This window comes from Periophthalmus magnuspinnatus, chromosome 4 (genome assembly GCF_009829125.3).
Source record: "Periophthalmus magnuspinnatus isolate fPerMag1 chromosome 4, fPerMag1.2.pri, whole genome shotgun sequence".
In the NCBI taxonomy this organism is placed as follows: domain Eukaryota; kingdom Metazoa; phylum Chordata; class Actinopteri; order Gobiiformes; family Gobiidae; genus Periophthalmus; species Periophthalmus magnuspinnatus.
Genome location: NC_047129.1, coordinates 12,756,342 through 12,775,763, shown reverse-complemented (window position 1 = coordinate 12,775,763; position 19,422 = coordinate 12,756,342). Strand labels below are relative to the sequence as shown.

At 37.5% G+C, this 19,422-nt stretch overlaps 1 protein-coding gene across 2 annotated transcripts in view; it reads right to left on the bottom strand.

Annotated features, from left to right (window-relative positions):
* pex5la (peroxisomal biogenesis factor 5-like a) overlaps nucleotides 1-19,422 on the bottom strand; it is a 69,590-nt gene that overhangs the window by 15,908 nt on the left and 34,260 nt on the right. The window contains exons 2-8 of one of the 2 annotated variants that reach the window (XM_033965872.2): nucleotides 16,860-16,964; nucleotides 8,047-8,158; nucleotides 5,105-5,314; nucleotides 3,690-3,813; nucleotides 3,513-3,606; nucleotides 3,116-3,145; nucleotides 1,639-1,734 (exon numbers count right to left, since the gene is read on the bottom strand). In XM_033965872.2, coding sequence (XP_033821763.1) covers nucleotides 1,639-1,734; nucleotides 3,116-3,145; nucleotides 3,513-3,606; nucleotides 3,690-3,813; nucleotides 5,105-5,314; nucleotides 8,047-8,158; nucleotides 16,860-16,964 — 771 coding nt within the window. The remainder of the gene's footprint in view (nucleotides 1-1,638; nucleotides 1,735-3,115; nucleotides 3,146-3,512; nucleotides 3,607-3,689; nucleotides 3,814-5,104; nucleotides 5,315-8,046; nucleotides 8,159-16,859; nucleotides 16,965-19,422) is intronic. The other variant, XM_055221130.1, reaches the window with a different exon arrangement.

The window sequence follows — 19,422 nt, the reverse complement described above, 5'->3', positions numbered from 1 at the left end:
ACTTCTCTGTGCCACATTCAGTGGTGGAAAATAATGAAGTAAAAGTAGTAAAGTATTGCACTTAAGAAAAGTTTTAACTATCTGTACTTCACTTAAGGAGATACTTTTTACTTTTACTTCACTACATTTGAGAGAAGATATCTACTTTCTACTTCACTACATTTTTGAACAAGACTGAAAAGTAAATGTATTTTTGTTATTGTATGAGACCTGCGGAAAAGCCTGAAAAGTTTTTTTTTTTTATTCCAAGGTCATAGTTTGAGAAAACAAAAAATACAAATAAAAACAGCTAGAAAAAAAAGTAGTCTCTGTTGAAGAAAATTCTGCACAAATCTTTATCAAAATCACTACATTTGCAGCTTTATTAGATCTCAAACTCTCCGCAAAATACTTTTACTCTTTAAGTACATTTTTATCGGGTACTTTAATACTTTTACTTAAGTCGATTTTTTCATGTGATACTTGAGTTTTTTTTTTTTGTGTGTGTGTTCCGGTATCTGTACTTTTACTTAAGTAACACAACTGAGTACTTCTTCCACCACTGGTCACATTTCTCTAGATTTGCCTGATGTGAAAGGCTGGGTGCTAATTATATTCTTTGTACTATTTCTGACGCCATTTTGCTCCTTAAGTGTGGAGGCGTATGCATATGCACAGCTGCTATAATGGATCTGATCTTGTTGTGAGATGTGACACTAGAGCTAACTCAGTTGACCCATGCATTAGGACTATGGTTTATTCTAAAAATGTATTCACTCATGCCTGATGTGCATAAAAAGTAACATCATGTAACATCTGTATAATTGCCAAAGACCCATACTTCTGTCTAGTCTGCTACGATTCCTCTCTTGCTCACTTTAATTATTTATGGACTATTACAAAACTCAATAGTTAAGGGCTAAAAAAAGATGAGAAAATGGTACGAAACTAAAGCAATCTTTTTTTCTTTCAGCCAAAGTCTGGAGCAAAACAGAAGTTTCAAATGCAATGCAATATGTTTTCTTTTGTTTGGAGAGTGTAATTAACTTTTCACACTGTGCTCCTTTTGGAAAATCTTGAGAACGTTTATGATAACATTTGCGAACACCAATTTCTGAAAAAAACATCTGATAATTTCTTCAGCAAACAATGGCCTCTCTTCTGTTGGTGCAGAGATCCTTACAACAATTTAGTGACGAGCTAACACATGACCATTAGGAATATTTCACATCTCACTACATGCTGAGAAAGAAAGCCATATCTCGTTACAGTGGGCGTGTTCTCCTCTGATATTTGATATGTCTGCCAGTCGTGGCCTACTGTCCCTTTGTAATCTGGTGGAAAGTCTTAAGCACTAAGTTTCTAGGTCAGCCACTCTGTGAACTTCAGTGTGCTTGTTGGACATATTTACAGTGTCAGGTAGCACCAAAGAATGAACACTCTGCAAAAAGTTGTTAAAATTTAAAAGTAAAACAAAAGAGACACCAATGCCTGAACCACTGCTTTATGATTGTGCCTATGTCAGATGATCATTCAAATTCTGGTCTAATAGGCCATTATTTTGAATCCTCCTCATTCATACTCTTGGTTTCTGGAGACACCTGGCCAGTGTGCACACACATGATAGATGTGACGTGTACTAAGCAGCACTTTGCTTACCTCAACGGCAGCCTTGGCCCTCTCAAACTCCTCCTCCAGGGACTGGTGTCTGGACAAGAGGGCGCTGCCCCATCTCTGCTCCTTAGTAAGGCGAGCCTGTCAAACATGCACAGTTCATATATGCAAAAACATGAGTATATACAGATAACAGACATATGTTCTAAGACACACATGTGCCACATGACATCAGCCACATACAGCCCGCGGAGGGAGGGGCAGGCAGGGAGAGTTGCAGGGTCAGCTGTCTCTGCTTTCTCAGGAAATATCCTCCATTCACAGAGCCCTGACATGCTTTGGAAGCTCAACAGATTCACCACTGTCAGCAACTACCTCCCCTTTAGCCTAGTCCTCATCCAGACGCCATGCTGCACAGCCTTCACTCATCCCGTGCACCTGCACATGCAAAGTCAGGCTCCCACATGATAGACTAGCACACCATCCTTCCATCCCTGTGTAGTGCGTCTATATTTCTAATGGTGAGTCAGAGCAGACATTAGGCATGTGGTGATGTTTGGTGATTGTGAATCACACCTGTATAGTAACTGTGAGGGGTAAATGGTTCAAATAACCTCCGTTCGGTTGTGATTGGCCATAGGCCTTATTATAGTAATGGCTATATGTATCCCAGGGCAAGCAAAGCCATTATAGAGACTGAGCAATCCAGTGCTTCTGTGTTGAGTCAGTGACTTCCTCCTGTGAGGGCTGCTCGGCATATGAAGGCCAGCTATTAGCTACAACTATTCCCATCTTCACAGCAAGCCATTATGCAGGATTAATTGAGGTTACCTAATCTCTCTATTAATGGGTCCAGGAAATATAATGTACTTTTCTCAGTCATTTTAGAAAATCATATACTGTCAGGTTATTTTGAGATCAATTGTCATGGATTTTATGACATTCCTTGCTGGTATTGCTTTTTACTCTATATACCTTAAACTTTCTCCTACATACACAGGGACTCTTGTAGCTGTCAGTCAGGAAACCAAATCCACTCTTTTCAGTGCCTGTGTCTGTGAAGCATGTAGTAAATCTTTAGTGAAACAAAATGCCTGTTTGTTTGCCAATAACTTGCTTTCATCCTAGACGGCCATGTTTAATTCCAAATCTATTATTTATATGAGTGCTGAAAAGGTGATGTATGCTTAGCCGGCCTGGTGGGATCAACACTAATGGGCTCAGAGTAAAGCTGATGAATAATTCACAGCCTATTAATCTAATAATGGCATCAGGAAACAAGACCCCTAATGCAGACCTACACAGAGACATCAACTCAAGGGGAAAGCACTTGACATTTGGACCTCGGAGCACCACACAGAAGCAGCCAACAGGGTGCAAATAATTCTCATCTGATCTGTTTTGGTTTTAAACAATTTGAATATAAATAAATGAGACTCAGATGTGATGCTGCTTTTCTGGTGCAAATGCATAAGTCTTTCAATATAATACTGTATGGAAGGATGCATATTGAGAGGCTTACATGTCGTCCACTAATATACTGTCTGTTGAGCTGAAATGGAAAAATTAAACTTGTTAGTTAGTGGCACTTATGTATATAAGTATATGTGTGTGTATATATACAGACTACTTTGTTACTATAAAGAACTGCAAAATCTATGAAATTAAAATGATCAGTGTTTTCAAATAAACTGCAGTTATCTTGTTATGTGATCTATGATTGAATGTAATTCTTCTATTTGTTTAGTAGAATATTTCAGTTATCTCGCTAATATTAAGGCTCCTTGACATGTCTAAAAAGCAAAAGAAAAATAAATTTAAAAAATGAATATTTATTTTAAAAAAATATATTGCTAATCTAATCACAATTGTAATACATCACAAATGCAACACTTGTTAGAAACTTGATGAAAACTTACTTGACTTGCAAGGGCAGAATCCGCATCTGCTTTGGTATTTAACTCCAGTGCGTTTTTATTCAGTGGTTCAATTTGATTTTTACACTCTGTGGACCTAGATAAGAAATCATAGGTCACAATGTTAAAACTGCATGATTGTTTTTTTTTAATCTTATGTATCATGAGGAACAAACTTACCATAGAAACTCATTAGATGCGTTTTTTGAAGAACGCCGTCTCTCCAGCTTCCATTTCTTGTTGGCATTTCTTTCCACATTTGGATTAAGTTCCTCCCATTTATCAAGCTGTGATGCAATGGTAACTAATAAAAAACAACAAAAAGTTTAATTACTAGCTTTTCGCATATAACCTTACTTGGCTTATGCATGTTGTAATTGTATTTTAAGCAATGTATCATTCATGTGTGTTTGAATACTATTATATTAATTTGAACAGAACTCATTTCAATGTGTAATTTCAATCAGTGCTAAAGCAATCATTTTGTATTTTGCCTTTTAAACTCTCATTTAAATCTCTTTGCACAAAACAGTAAGAAAAGCCAGTGGGTACTAAATGATCTGCCCCCTTTTTTGCAACTCATTCATCACATCGCTATGAATTATTCATCTTATCTGTGGTCTGACTGTGCATATTTAGTTATCATAGGAGACTTTAACCTTTTCAACTTGCTAATACAATCATAATTAACAGTTAAATCATCTTCTTACTGTTTGTGTATCAGCTAAGAGACCTGTTTATACATGTACTGGGTCATTCCTACAGGGGATGATGGGAATCGTAGTTGTCACGGCCTGGGGGAGCACATGCAGGGAGATTAATGGTTGTGAGCTTTAAGGCCTTGTACCTGATTTTTTCCACATATTTGAGCAGAGTTTGTCTTGCCCCAGATATACGGTACATGTATATTGTATAAGTAGCTCTTGGTCAACATAAGTCTCCCGTGTGCTGTCTGCGTCTAATTAGACAGCATATTATTGCGAGATAATCAGGAAGTTTACATTAGCATGTTAGTTAGCTTTACCATTACAGCAAAATGCCACTCCATTCCACTCTGCTGTGAAAAGCACTTATGAACCCATCTTGGTGGATAATTGGGATATGCTAGCTTCCCCTGGCTTCCTGTGGCTCAGAGAATAGACTTTAAAGCAGCTCTCTGTGTACAAGTCTGTACATGGCTGAGAACCAAAGTACATCTCCCACATATTAGTGCCATATGAACCATCTTGCACTTTGAGGACTTCAGGGACTGGCCTCTTGCTGGTGCCCAGAGTCAGGACTAAACTGGAGAATCAGCGTTTCAGTTTTATGTAGCTAAACCTGGAACAGTCTTCCTGAAGATTCTGTCAGCTGTGCACATCACTGAAATGTTTATTCTGCCCTCTTCTCTTTTAATGTACATTTATGATGATTATTTTTGTTTTGATTTGTTTGTATTGTGATTTTAATGTCTTTCTTATTCTGTAAAGCACTTGGGAGGACTAACTTCGGACCACTGCAAACCAGTTAAAATGAATGAGTTCTGTTTTTCACATTTTTAAGAATCTACTTCAGTTCCTTTATGTGTGACAGAAGAGGACGTTGTGTATTTGAACCTGAGTCTAGCGACGCCCTCTCTGGAGTCCGTGCGTCGACCGCTGTCTGCTCCACCTCCACTTGAATGAGCTCCGTCTCGTCTGTTATCTTTTTATGTGAGTTTTTTTTGTGACTGTTGCTACGGGAGACCAGTGGTATCTTCTTGTCTTTACTCTGCCTTCGCTCTCCAGGTTCACTCAGATCCAAGAGGTCCAGACTAGAAGACAAAACTGTAAGAGAGACACAAGTATTAGAGTAATTCAGTGAAAAAATATCTCACGATGAATGACACCATGGCCAAACAATAGTGAAATCCTTAGTTTTCTTTCATTACCATTATCTAATAGTGTATGAAATCACATTGTCTGAATGCTTAAGTTAATGGGACATAAACAGCAGGTAAAAAGACACTGTTCTTTTAGGTTTCATTTTTTGGAGGATAGATTAAATTGAAATAACTTGTCAAGATTCATTTTTCTAAATCTCAGTGTGCATGTTGTTAACTTTATGTTTTCAATTGAGTCAGCTATTTGCTGCCAGCTGTGGAACATTATTGTTTACTGTCACTTTTCAAGGCTCGCTGCAATTCTATAGGTAACTCTAATTAGTATCTGAAAAAAACAAAAGTGAATTCCACATCAGATGACTTCATTATAAGTTGGAATTTCACTCAATGAACAAATGAAGAGAATATGCACTTAAAGCTACTTTTTGAGAAACCAGATTTTTTCTTGGTCCCTCGCTGTGTTTTTGTGAGCTTCAAACTAGTGAATGACTGCATAATTGGCGCGCCGCTGTTTCATGACAACCAACCGGGAGCATTTGTTGACTCAAATCTCTGAGTAATTAGAGGGTGCGCTTGCTTTCCATGCCTGGTGCTCTTTAGATGACAAGCACAATTACAAATCAAGGATGCACACTCTTGGGGAGGTGCCTGAAGAGTTTTAGCATAGAAAAATAGTGAAGCAGGTTGAACATAAAAGGCAAGTGATGTTGACTGTTTCAGTGTCCTTGACTCTGGTGATAGAGATAATAAGTGCAAAACTTATTAACTTATGTTTCAGACCGGAAAAGTTTGGCCATGAGAAGTTACTCAGTTGAACTTTGTTGTAAACATACTGTATTTTTTTCCTCCACAAAAATCCCCCCGGCTTACACTGACACTGAATAGACCGATATAGTGGGTGGCCGAAATTCAGCCTGCGTAGAACACAATTTCATAGTTTTATTTGGAACAATTTCATAATTTTGTATTATATAAAATTATGAAAATTTCTCCTACATTTCCTTCAAATATTGGTAGAGCTTTTTGACCTTATCTGGCAATCACAAAAATCACTATCACCCATGAAATTGATGTTATAACTACTTGCTTTTACAATTTATTCTCAGATATTGTTAGAGCTGCATTATGTATAATTCGGTGGTGATTACATCGTCTTAAAATTTAGTCTAAAACTTTGCCAAATTGCCTTTTTATTTATATCCTAGCAAACGAAAACAAAAGGAGTATGGTACAATATTATTGTAAATAGTTGAAAGCAAGTGTAACGAGAATGTGACCTCAAGACAATGTAATTTTCACAATAACCTACAGTTTTTCTGGATTCTGAATGGGTTGCTTGAGAAAAAAGTGCCCTGATATCCCAGGTGTATACACTGAGAAATGCTGACAATGAAAAACAAAGACTTTGAAGCCAATTGGATGCAGTTGCAGAGAAGAGAGGCTGGATAATGAGGCTGAATCTACATCGCTGTGTTGCATGGGAAAGCCTGGTTGCTATGTTTATGTAATGTGTTTTTTGAAGTGCTTTTCCCAGCCCCACAAATACGTGACACTTAAAAGGAGTAGATCAGCAAGAGGAGTAATTAATGCATGTGTAAGAGAGTATGGTAAAGCCCATAACATGTTTTATGCCTTCTGTTAACTAATGTTTCATTTCATACCATTGATTTCCTTGTTAATTCCCTCTCAGTAAATCTGTCAATCACATCTCATCCCCATATGATAATACAGGCAAGACCATTCATGCATGGAAGCACAGATGCACTAAATTTAAAGCTGCACTATCTAACGAAATGCATCTGTCTCCATGGAAACAAACCGATACCACCCCAGGCCAAGCTACAGGTCAGATCTAAAGAGAGGCAACCCGCTCACAGTAAGATATTTTTGAGCAATGAAACACCTGTAGCATACTTAAATATATATGCAAGATCAATACGTTCAATGCTGTACTGTAGAATATTACAGTCAAAACAATAACATGTGGAGACAAGTAGGTAACAGAAACCTGAACAAAAACAGAAACGTGTCATAATGCACCTTTAAATGCTTAAAATTCCTTACTTTTGTTATAATGAAGTATAATACATGTACATGGCTGTTTATCCATTTTGAGAGACCATGAACTTTTTAGAGACAGAAGGTTTCGCATCATTGGCCGACACTTTGCCGCCTGAATCAGCACAGTTAGTGGCCAGTTCTGATGTGATGATGCCCTCAGTCGCAATCTGTTTCACCAAATCACCCGATAAAAGATCATCACAAACTCATGTGCAAAAGTCAAGATGGAAATTCATGTGTCAGTAGAATACATCTTCCTCTTAACGTGCATATGACCGGCTTTCATGTTTTTCTAATTATGACTTGGTTTGGCGGGATAGTACCTGTGGTAAATATGTATAGTTTTCCGTCAGGCAAGTGACAGTTTATGATGAAAAGTTGAAACAAAAACTAAATAATGGTGTCGTTATATTTTGTGTTTGTCCATTTACGCCTACTGTGTAAATTAGACAAACTTCAGGACACTTTATGGTATTGTGTTCAACCAGGAAGTAAAATCACAAACATTAAAATTGTCAAACTGGGTCAAACAGTTCAGTTAACTGTAGGAAAATAGAAATCCAAGTATCTAAAAATGGAAATTGTGATAAAAATTGAGAAACAAAAATTCTTTACCAGCAGTGTTGGACGTCACAGGGCGGGACACTCCATCGCACTTGGTCTCACAGAGGAAATCATCAATAGAGGGGCTGAGGAGGGGACGGCTCTCTTGTTGCTCACTCACCAGCTGCAAATAGACAGGATTTCTGATATGTCTCTGTATTTAGTTCATATTAGCGTCTGCTGCCGGTTCAAATTTTTTAGCACACTGTTTGGAACAACAGTTATAACATGCAATAGGTTCTGTCACAGCAGCACACTAGCTCACTGTGTCTCAAAGCTAACAGTCACTTTCATTAAAATCAGAAAATATAAACTAAACAACCTATTAAAATTCAAATTAATAAAAAAAAAGACTATCCAATTATTTTTATATGTAGAATGCTATGTAGAATTATTACGCCTCAAAATTAGCATTAGCATTAGCATTGAGACACAAACATCCATATTTTCTAAACACCCACGTGTCCTCTGCTGAAATATTCATTTTATTTGTGTAGTTTATAACATGCAGCTCCCTGTCCCCTGCCTTATCTTTAAATATTTATTCATTTTAGTGTAAGTCTGCAAAAACATCATAGAGATAAATTTGGACAGGAAGAAGTGACGCTAACAGTGACGTTGCCGGGCACTACTGAGCATAGAGCCTGTTGAAATGTTCAGAGATTTTATAAGCATCATTCAAACATAATTCGGTTCATAGGTTCTGTCTACTTTCTCACTTCCCAAAGGCATGCATGTGAGTGAACTGATGACTCTTAATTTCTCCTTATAAATGAATGAAAGAGTGAACCATCTGTCTTGTTTTATGTCTGTGGTATTCTGGTTTGCCCCCATAACTGTGGACTAACTGCCCAGGTGATGAATGTACTCCAACTAGGTCCATGTGGCTGGGGAAAGCGCTGTGGAGCAACTGTGACATAAATCACCAACAAATTAAAATTGCAAAGACAGATATTATAATTTCCTCTGCAAACAACAAATAATTCCATCCCATAAATCTTTCTAACCCTGTAGTGTTGGCACGTTATGAAACGCATGTTATTCTTGTATTAGATTAGCAGTCCATATTTCAGTCTTTTCTCAAATGTTAGTGCTCCTGAATGTGTTTACAGTGTGCACCCTAAACAGAATCCTATACTGCAAATCATAAATCGAATTGAATTTCAATGTTTGACAGAAAAAAAATGAATATTTAGATTTGCACAAACTTGTTCAGCCGTATTCCAGCCTCCCTTCACCTGCTTAAAACAAGCAGAGGATATTGGATGAAACACATTTTGCACACTAATTCTCCATCAGTGTTCCTTATCTTACTTCCCAATCTGTGGATATGCTAATCAATTTTCCTGTGACACGTTCATTTGAGGTGGTGCCTGTGCAGTTGTAGAATAGATTATGTCCAATTAATTACCCATGGCCTGAAGATTTGACAGTGCAGGTGCAGCTGGTGTTCTCTATGCTTCATCATTGGAAAGCACTAATGTTTTGGGTTAGCCTGCAGCACAGGCTAGGTTGCACTGGCAAAAATAAGCCTGGCATTTGTTATTGCTAGACAATTTACAGACAGAAACAGAAGGTTCAGTTAGCAGCTATGGACAATTATTTAGTTGGTCAAAAATATGTAACTGGAAGGTACACTATTTGTTTGTTTTCATGGAGAAGTTATAATACAGTACGGCATTTAATGGCATTTATTTTTAATCCTGTGTTGTGGAGGATTCCAGGCAACCAATAACCAACCAATAACATCTCCACAGAAACAAGAAGGTGGCAGAAACCTGCACCTAAAAAATTACAGAGTGCACATTTAAGAACAATTTTGGATACATTTTGTGGTTACTAAAAGGGTATCATTATTGCTCCAAGTTCTCTTTTTTTATTAGCAAAGAAAAAAAAAATACAGACATAAAGGGGTAATATTACTTTGAATTAGGGCTCCTTTGCAAAAAAATGCTGACCCAACACAGGTAATCTCTTTCCCACTTGCTCATAAGAAATAATACAGGTCTGGTTCAATAGTCGTAACCGTCAGATTTCAGCTCCGGCCCAGCACATTCCCCAAAGACAGCTGTGGCCACTCATCATATTGCATTCTGGGAAGCTTAGTATTACTGGCTGATATATAATTAGTCTGTTATGCACTGTGTAAATAGTATTATTGGATTCTATAAATTGGTTTTGGTTCTGGCTTAAAGGAGCACATGTAAAAATGACTTTCAATACATATTATCTATCAAACTCTTCATATCAACTAATTCTGCAAATATGATTGTGAACACTGTACATTTTAAAAAAGTTACAATTTTATTTTGAAAACGTCATTTCAAAGGCTGAGTAAATGAAAGATGGTCAAAGTAACATTTCATGATTTTTGTTGGGTAAATAACATCTGAAATGTCTGAGATGTCTTTTCTGCATACATTTTGTTAGATCTAACTGACAGACTGGCTAAAGGTCATATCTGTCAAAATCTCCAGACATGAGCTGCATACACTTCTCATCTGGCTCATTAAATGTGTTTTTGATGGAACATGAATTCAGATAAAACTATACCGAATGTGATGCATACTGGTCATGACACTGTGGATACATGTTGTCAGAGGAGGTTAGACTAACCATAAAGTAAGAGTGTTACTTCAAAATAATATCACTCAGTACAAGTACAAAGTAGTGGCCCAAGGCATTACTCAAGAGTAAAAAAGAATTTGGGAGAACTTAAGTAAGAGTAACTGCCTGGATCTAAGATCTAATTTATAATTTGAAATTAATTATTAAATAGACAAAACATGAAATCATGCACAAAATCTGGAGTCCACAAAAATTTTGAAAAAAAATTAAAAAAAGATTCTTCCACTGTAACTATCCACCTCTGCTTGTTGTGATGATACAGACTATCTATTTTCATTTTTATGTTGCATTATATTGTATTATATATATATATATATATATATATATATATATATATATATATATATATATATATATATATATATATATATATATATATCTATATAATTTTGGCACATCACTAACCTTTGACTGCATTGTTCCTTGCTCTTGATATGTTCTTTATTGAAAGCCTTGAAATCTGACTTATACCCAGAACGTAATATCAAGATGTCCCTATTTTCTGTGATAATCATTGCATGTCTAAAGATACAAGCTGTTCAGGTGCACTTTGTCGCTGCATAATTATGTAAAATCTTGTATAACAGGGTACACAGTTCTTGCACTTACTGTAAACATAGGAGTTGGAGCTTTCCCTATGATTGTCACAAGGATCAATTTTAAATAATGGGTTTGAGAGCAGAAGATGTGCATTTACCACTCATCCAGTAAATGAGGATAAGAGAGCTTCCCATATTCATCAGGGGACATACACCAGCCACTTTGCTAGATCGCTAACACCAATTACTGGTTCACTATTAGCAGCCCATTATTAGACATGGCCTCTTGACACATTATAATAAAGCTCTCCAGCGATCCATGAATTTTCAAGCTTTTGCGTGAGCTTGTTTTTGATAATCATCATTAAAAAAATATGAGGAGATATGTTCACGATCACAAAATTAAGTCATGGAAAATGTTGTGCTAATTGCGCCACTTGGGTCTGACTCATTTTGCTGTTGAGGGAATTGTGTTCTTAAACTTGGAGTGCAGAGAATGGGAGTGAGAAAGTAGGAGAGTGGGTCCATCACCTGCTTGTCTACATGGAGATGTTATTGACTAAAATGTTCCACAGCATGGCGTTAAACTCATCTATCTTGTATTTATTATTCAATTACAGCTGTTTTTTTGTTGTTGCTCAAAACGTACAGAAACGTGCATCCTTATTGCATGTGAGCGGGCTTGCCTCTCCTCAGATCTGGCCTGTAACTTGTCATAGCCTAGTGGCAGATTTTCAAGGTATTCATGAGCAATAAAGGCATTAGTAATTGAAAATACAATAGATCTTTCATTTCATACCATGCTGTAGAACATTGCAGGCAGAGCAATAACATCTCTATGGAGACAAGCAGGTAGTGGACCCTCCAGGAAAGTTACATAGTGCACCTTTAAAAAAGAGTAATTTAAATAGCCTGAAAGCATGTTGAACCTCATCTATATGTTGCACATATATATTATCCAGTTTTAGCACTTCTCAAGAGGAAATGTTATGACTTTCATTGTTTGGTACAGCAGCATCTGTTTTATATTTTCAGAAGACCTTGTTCTTGTGGGCAGCAGTGACCGTGCTGTTGGACCTACTCCCACTGGTCTGATCAGCAGCAAGTTTTATGAGTCACGCAAAAGTCCTCAAGCGGAACTATATGAAGACAATGACAAGAACTTTGTTTTAAGTTTGTGTTGCTTTGAAACTGTAAGATCCACTCTGAACATTATTTCACTCCACTGGCCATTACACTGAGGGACTGCACAGACATCATTGTACTAAGAGCTTTTTAAAGTAGGCCCACATAGATCACTATTGTAAAGAATATACAAAGAGGTGCGACTAAACATCAGAACATTAACAGTTATGATATTGTACTTGGCGATCCAGGCGTACAGAATTATAGATGACAAATTAGTATGCAAATCACTGCGCAGAAGGAGGCAGATGATTCCTTGTGGCTACCCCGAGAGGGAAAAGCTGAAAGGGAAGAAGATAATGCCAACTTTATTCCAATTGAAATCCATAGCTCTAAATGTCATCTAAGGACACAGATTTTTCATAATTTGTAATGAAATACTCCTCCTCGAGTTTCCCATGATTTCCTGTTCAATCAGCATATGTTGTTATTAATAGTCTCCCTTAGTTTGCCCTTAAAGCTAAACCTTGCCCAGTCATCTTTAAGAACCCTCACCTCTGACTCTGAGCTCCATTGGGACTGTATAAGTGGTGTCAGTTGGACAAATGGAGTAGAGTGGGCTTGACATATGGCGTAAGGAGTGACTGTCACTTAGCCTCTGTCATTGGCCAAGGGACATCAAGCTGGGAGCACGGCAAACACGATCGCAAAGGCAATGTCTTATCAGTAACACTATATAGAGATCAGTTTGTAATAAGTTATCATTTTAAACATTTTTATAAGGTGCCCTATGTATCTTTTGTGTGGTCAGTAACCATGGAGATGTTTTTTTGCATTTAGTTACATGGTTTTATTGCTCAATAATACCACCCCCTTGTCTCCTAATAATAGGAGCTAAGGGGGTCTAAGGTCTTCGATGTGGGTGCTCACAAAAGTTAATTTAGAGCCTTTTAACAATGGAGCACACCCCCACCCCCTACCATGTTTGTTTTGCTGTTTAAATGTACTTTAAATGTAGTGAGCCTCTGCAGTGATTTATAAAAGATAACATGGAACTCTTTTTATTGTAGTCTCATTTTGAACTCTCTGGTTGACATTTGAATATTTTTAGTCGAGATTGGATGTGCTATAAAAAGTGGGGCAGAAATCTTTGGGGGAGCTATGGGCAGCTTGAGGGGGCCTTAGCCTCCTTCATCAGAAAAGTTACATAGTGCACCTTTAATTTACAAATCATCCTCCAGTGACTTGAAAAGGAATGCAATGGTAAGTGAAAGGATCCTGAAAGCTTTCCTCACAATGGGCATGAAATATTCACAGAACTCTCACAGAAACATTCTTGACCTGCAGCATCTGCTCATGTCTTGTTCATGTAAACAACAAAGTACCATTAGGGACATTTGTAAAAATGTTTTGGTTTTATAATTTTCTCTGATTCTTGCTACTTCAAATACCCCTCAGGGAAAGTTTGTCCTTGTGAGTAAGTTTAAAAATAAAACGTAAGACTAAACTACATGGAAATTATTGCTATGGATCCAAGACATTATTGTGCAATATTCATTAAAAATGTAACATCATGTAGCGTGCTCTGGGCACTTTAACAATTTAAAGCTTTGGACGCTACAAAGAGAAGCTCTGAGGATCACATTTAGTTATGGATTGTTCTTAACTGGTGACCTTTGACCTTTTAATGAATTCACTTGCTTTACCTTTTTTCAGGGTTCAAAGTTAACTGCAGCGTATCCTAACATCTTTGACCCCGAGGTGGAGAAATCTACACATTTCTTGGCGCCTCCATCACAATTTACATTTAATCAATATTAGTGTGCAACCAGTGGCCTACTGTTTTCAGTCACTGTTATAAGTTAAATCCACCCGTCACTCAAAGCATGACCAAATCATGGGTTTCAGGACATGATTATTTCTTGATTTGAAGCATTTTGTGTGGACGACAATATTTTTACTTGAATTTAGTTTGTGCTATAACAGGGCCATTGCCATATCAATTACTCCAAATCAGCAAGAACTACTAGGCCTGAAAGCCAAGAATTAGAGATGTGGGTGGGAAACAGTTGAGGAAATTAATCATATTAAAAAATAACAATAGACAGTCTGTCCTGCCCATAGACTGTATATATAAATGACAACAGACATCCTAGCTAACCTGGTAGCTGCCACATATCAAATAGGAAGTAAACATGGGCGCGCTTCTGGCTCCATCGACTCCATCCAATTCACTTTACATTAGAAAACTGTCACCCCTCTCTCTGTAACTGCTGCTGTCAGTCTCGTCATTTTGGCCTTAAAATGCTTGTATTAACCCACTCTACATGATCCAGGTATTTTTATTTTGTTATTGTGTCCGTAAATCAAAATATGAACATTAATAACAGACAAATCAGTTCAAACCTATTGCTAAAGCCAGCTCCCGCTAGCTCCCGCTAGCTTTAGCAACAGCTTTGATTGACAGCATTGCTAAGCGTCTGCTCCCTGCTAAACCAGCGGTGCGGGCGGGAAGGGGCGTGACCTTCAGTAGCTTCACTCCACATTGGCTCTTTGGTTGCTATGATACTCGTGGTCAGAAATATGGAACTTGGCTCCAAATAGGCTTCTATAACTGCTAACCTTGATGAACTTCATTTGACTAGAGCTGAACACTACGGATGACGTTACACTCTGTGACTGTATAAAGAAGTGGACTATGATCCTGACAGGCAGATTACATTGTTGTGCTGCTAAAACATTGGTTATATATTGGTTTTAAACATATGAATGTGGACAGGACAATTGTTATAAATATAGGTGAGTAGATTATAAACAGCATTCAACACGGGTTCAAATGTTTCCTTTGCACCCTTTCACATGGCATCAACAATCTATCCCCAATAATGTAAGGCCTTTGTGGCTCAGTCTGTATGGTCTAGAGCTGCACAAATTTTGGGGAAAAAAAAAAAAACTGATTAGATTTGCTGCACAGGATGCACATTGTAAACAATTCATGTTTGAGAGACTGAACTGAGAGAATATTAACTGATGAACTTATACAAAAAGAAAGATTATTTTGTTCTATTATCTAAAAAACTGCAGTCTTTAATTGATGTGATTGGTGATGCACTGACTCAGGTTGTGATTTCAATTTTATTTGAGTATTTTGCGCAGCCCTTGCCTAGACCAGAGTGAGCGTGTGCTATTTAAGAGTAAAAAAGTTTCTGGGAAAGTGCAGAGTCATGCTGCAACTTTCCCCTCTTGTGTGATGACTGTACAGTGCTGACTCCAAGTTATGTCTGTTCCACATGGCCTGGGACATTATCTAGCAGCTTATCAAACCAAAACAGTGAATACTCAAATAATGAAAGAGTTAGGGCATGCTTTAAAACAGATACATGCGGACACACACACAGCAGCACACACTCAATCAGCACAAAGCACAAAACTGCTGGAGCTCTGACTTCATCAGCTTACACTCAGAGAAGTAAAAAGCTCTTGAAGCTTTTGTAGCATAGTGTTTGCAGACAGCTGTCTAAGCCCAATGCCATGTTAAAAAGCATGGCATTTTGGAAAACAACTTTCACACTGTGTTTATGCTGAAGATTAGCTGCTTATGAGGTGTAGACAGTAAAAACTGTTTTTCTGACCCGATTAAATGAATGAATTTGCGTTGACCCTGCGGTTAATCCCACTCCTCCCTTTGCGTCTCTGCCACATGCACAATCAATGTTAAATGAGTGAGAGAATTCAGAGGTTAATTTGAAAGCATAGCAGTGTTTAAATGCCATGCAGTAATTATATTCTTTAAGAAATATTGGAATTGGAGGGATGCGATGTACTTTGACCAGTGGTGGAAAGAGTATTGAAAATTTGTACTCAAGTAAAAGTACACAAGTACAAGGATACTTTGCCAAATTTGTACCTCCAGTTTGTAAAAGTAAAAAAACTACTCACAGCACTAGTTACATTTTATGAACTTTTAGACCCGCATTTATGAAAAAGTGAATATCTTTGAACTTTGGCCAATCAGAGCAGGAGATGCAGTGCTGTTATGTAAAAGAGCAGAGACACTGAAGAGACAAATGAGACTTGTACAGTACTCAATGACTTATATTTATTTATTTATTTATTGGTTTATTTGACAGGGACAGTGTACATTAATAGCATTGCTGCAAATGCACCAGAATTAGCCAAAAGGCTATTTTTCATCTGTTGTCCCTGGACAGATGGCAAACCTATGATTTAAAATGTAAGTAAGTACTAAATTACAAGTACAGGTCTTTAAAAATTGCCAAAAAAGTACCAAAAAATTTGTTCAGTTACAGTAATAAGTTACTTTCCACCCCTGGCTTTGACTTGTATTGAGTTGAAAATAGTTGTAGTGATGTAAAGTTTGATACCCCATAGAGCAGCTTTAAAGAGAGGAGAGGCTGAGGCTTAAGTTAGGACAGTTCAGAATTGTAGCAGCCTTAAGCGTAGATGCTAACTGAGTAGAAAGAAAAGGTGCCTCGGATGGCAGGGGAGAGGGTGCTGAAATGCTGTGCCCACCTTAGTAGTCACTGCGAGGAGGGGCTTGCCTTCTGATGACGCCTTACTGGGTATCTCCTTCAGGACCATGGCAACAGTCTTATCTGCAGACCTACAGTCTTTCCCCTACAACAGTGAAATCAACAACGACTCAATCAGGAAAATTGGACAAACCAAAAGATTAGCCCCTCTTTAGGGTATTATACAATATATAACACTTTATTGTCTTGAGTGGATGGACATATTGTGTGACTGGCTAAAGACATTTCCACAACACTATGGTGATGGGTCACTGTATGATGTGGAGGTGTGTACACAGTGATGACAAGTGCTGTTCGAGTGTGACAAGTTTGAACACAATTACACACAGAGCCATGTGTTCTGTGTGAGCAATGTGGGACAAGTGGTGAGGGATAATGGCACCTTTAATGGGGAGGTCACGATTTGCATTTAGTGTACATGTCGTCTTATGTCTTCATTTTCTAGGCAGAGGAAGGTTGAGCCAAAGACAATACTCAAGCAGGGGTACTCTCACTTCAAAATAATATTCAAGTAAGTAAAAAAGTATTTAGGGAATCTTCTAATCAGGAGAGAGCAACTGTAAAAGTAACTGTCTGGGCATCTGATTTCTATTTTTAATTTGAAGATGATGCACGAAATCTAGTGTTTTCAAAGGATTGACCAGAAAAATGACCAAATCTATACCAAAAGTGCAGGAGTGGAGTGAAGAGTAACTAGAACTTTTACTCAAGTACTGTTATAAGCTGTCTGAAAACTACTTGGGAAGTACAAAAAGTATTAAAAACTTACTTGAGTAAATGTACTACCCACCTCTGTATTATCTACATGATAAATTAAGACAACTGGACTTACTTCCTAGATGTCATCTCTGCTAATATATGCATGTCTCTGAACAACAACTGCTATAAAAGTATATTTTTCGCAGTAGCATTGACAAAAAAATCCAGAGTAAGAGATTGAATATCTGCTTCCCGGGAAAGTTGAAGTGTTTCATCAGATTGAGCAAAAAAAAAAAACAAAAAAAAACTATAGCTTGTATCTCTTAAATAATGCAGTGCACAACAAACCACATTACTCTGACTAGGCACATGCAAGTACAAGGATACTTTTTGTACTTACAGCATGTAAAGTACTCAAAGTACCAGTTACATTTTATGAAATTTTAGACCCGGTTTTATACAAAACTTTATCAATTAAACTATGTAAAACTGAGTGTAGTTTCTTTTTAACCCGTTACTACCTAAGCCTATTTTGAAGACAAATTTTCCAAAAATGTATATCCATTTATAAACTGGTCTATTTCAGCAACCCCAAGGTGGATTTCAATGATTTTTGTACCATTGTAAAGGGATCATTGGGCAGAATAATTTGATATGTCATTTATCCATGTATGTGTTACTGATAAAGAGGAAATTAGGATGAAACACAGCAAAAATTTTGATTTTTTTAGCCTCGCCTAAAAAAAAACATGTTTTATGATGAATAACTCTTTGGAATGTTGCTAACATAGCCTTTTTATTTCATAAAATAGAAACCAAACATGTGAACATTATCTCTGCAAAGGTTGAAACTGATTAGATGAAGCAAATCAAAAAGAGAGAGATTTTAATACAGGTATGTCAGGCGAGGTGTCCATTTTGGCACCATTTGGCACCATTTGGCACACATAGTGCCATTTGCATTTCTGTCATGTAAAAGTTATATATTTCATTTTTATATCACTAATGGTGTTCAGTAGACCTAAAGAAAACATTTTTTGGCATTTTAAATTTTTTTGTATTAAATTAATAATTATTAATTAATAATTATAATAAATATATGTGTATATAAATGTTTCCCCTACAAATAAAATGACCGCATAAAGCATTTGAATGATTTTTTAGAGATGAATTTAGTGAAAAAAGCAAATCTAAGTTTGTCCGGTGCGCTCTGTGTCCTGTGCGTCAAGGCGCTGTTACGCACACAAGCGTGCTTACTGTACGCGCGGACATTACTCCCCAGCGGATTGGTCAATATGCATGAGTGACACCTCTCTGGAATCGTGAAAGCCAATAGAAAAAGGCTATAACTTGCAATACAAGATTGACAACACAGCCAGCCAACCAGAAGGGGAAAAAGAAAGCCACGTGAAAGTGCCATGCTCCTCCATTGGTTTACAGTAAGCGCTTGGTATGACCTATACATCACTATTGTACCGCTCAGAGTGGCGGAAGTGACGGACAACAGCCGGGGCTAACAGGAAATAGCGTTTATTTACTAATGGAATATACTTATCACGGCAAGACGACAAAGGTAAGACAATTTTTACTAATGTGGTTTTGAAAAGCAATGTTTTGTGATCTGATGCGCTGGCTTATATCTCCGCGATGCTTTGGTGTACAGTGCTGGGGCTTATATCTTTGGAATCGGTAGAGTCTCCGCTTTCTTTTGAGGCTTTCTTTGTGTGGCTAGCGTGAAGTACAGCTGTTATGGAGCCGTAAATGCGGCGAGTGGTTTGGCCAAATTAAGTTTGGAGGATTTAGTTTTGTGGTGTTCTCTTGGGTGTCATCTGAGTTGTGTTTGT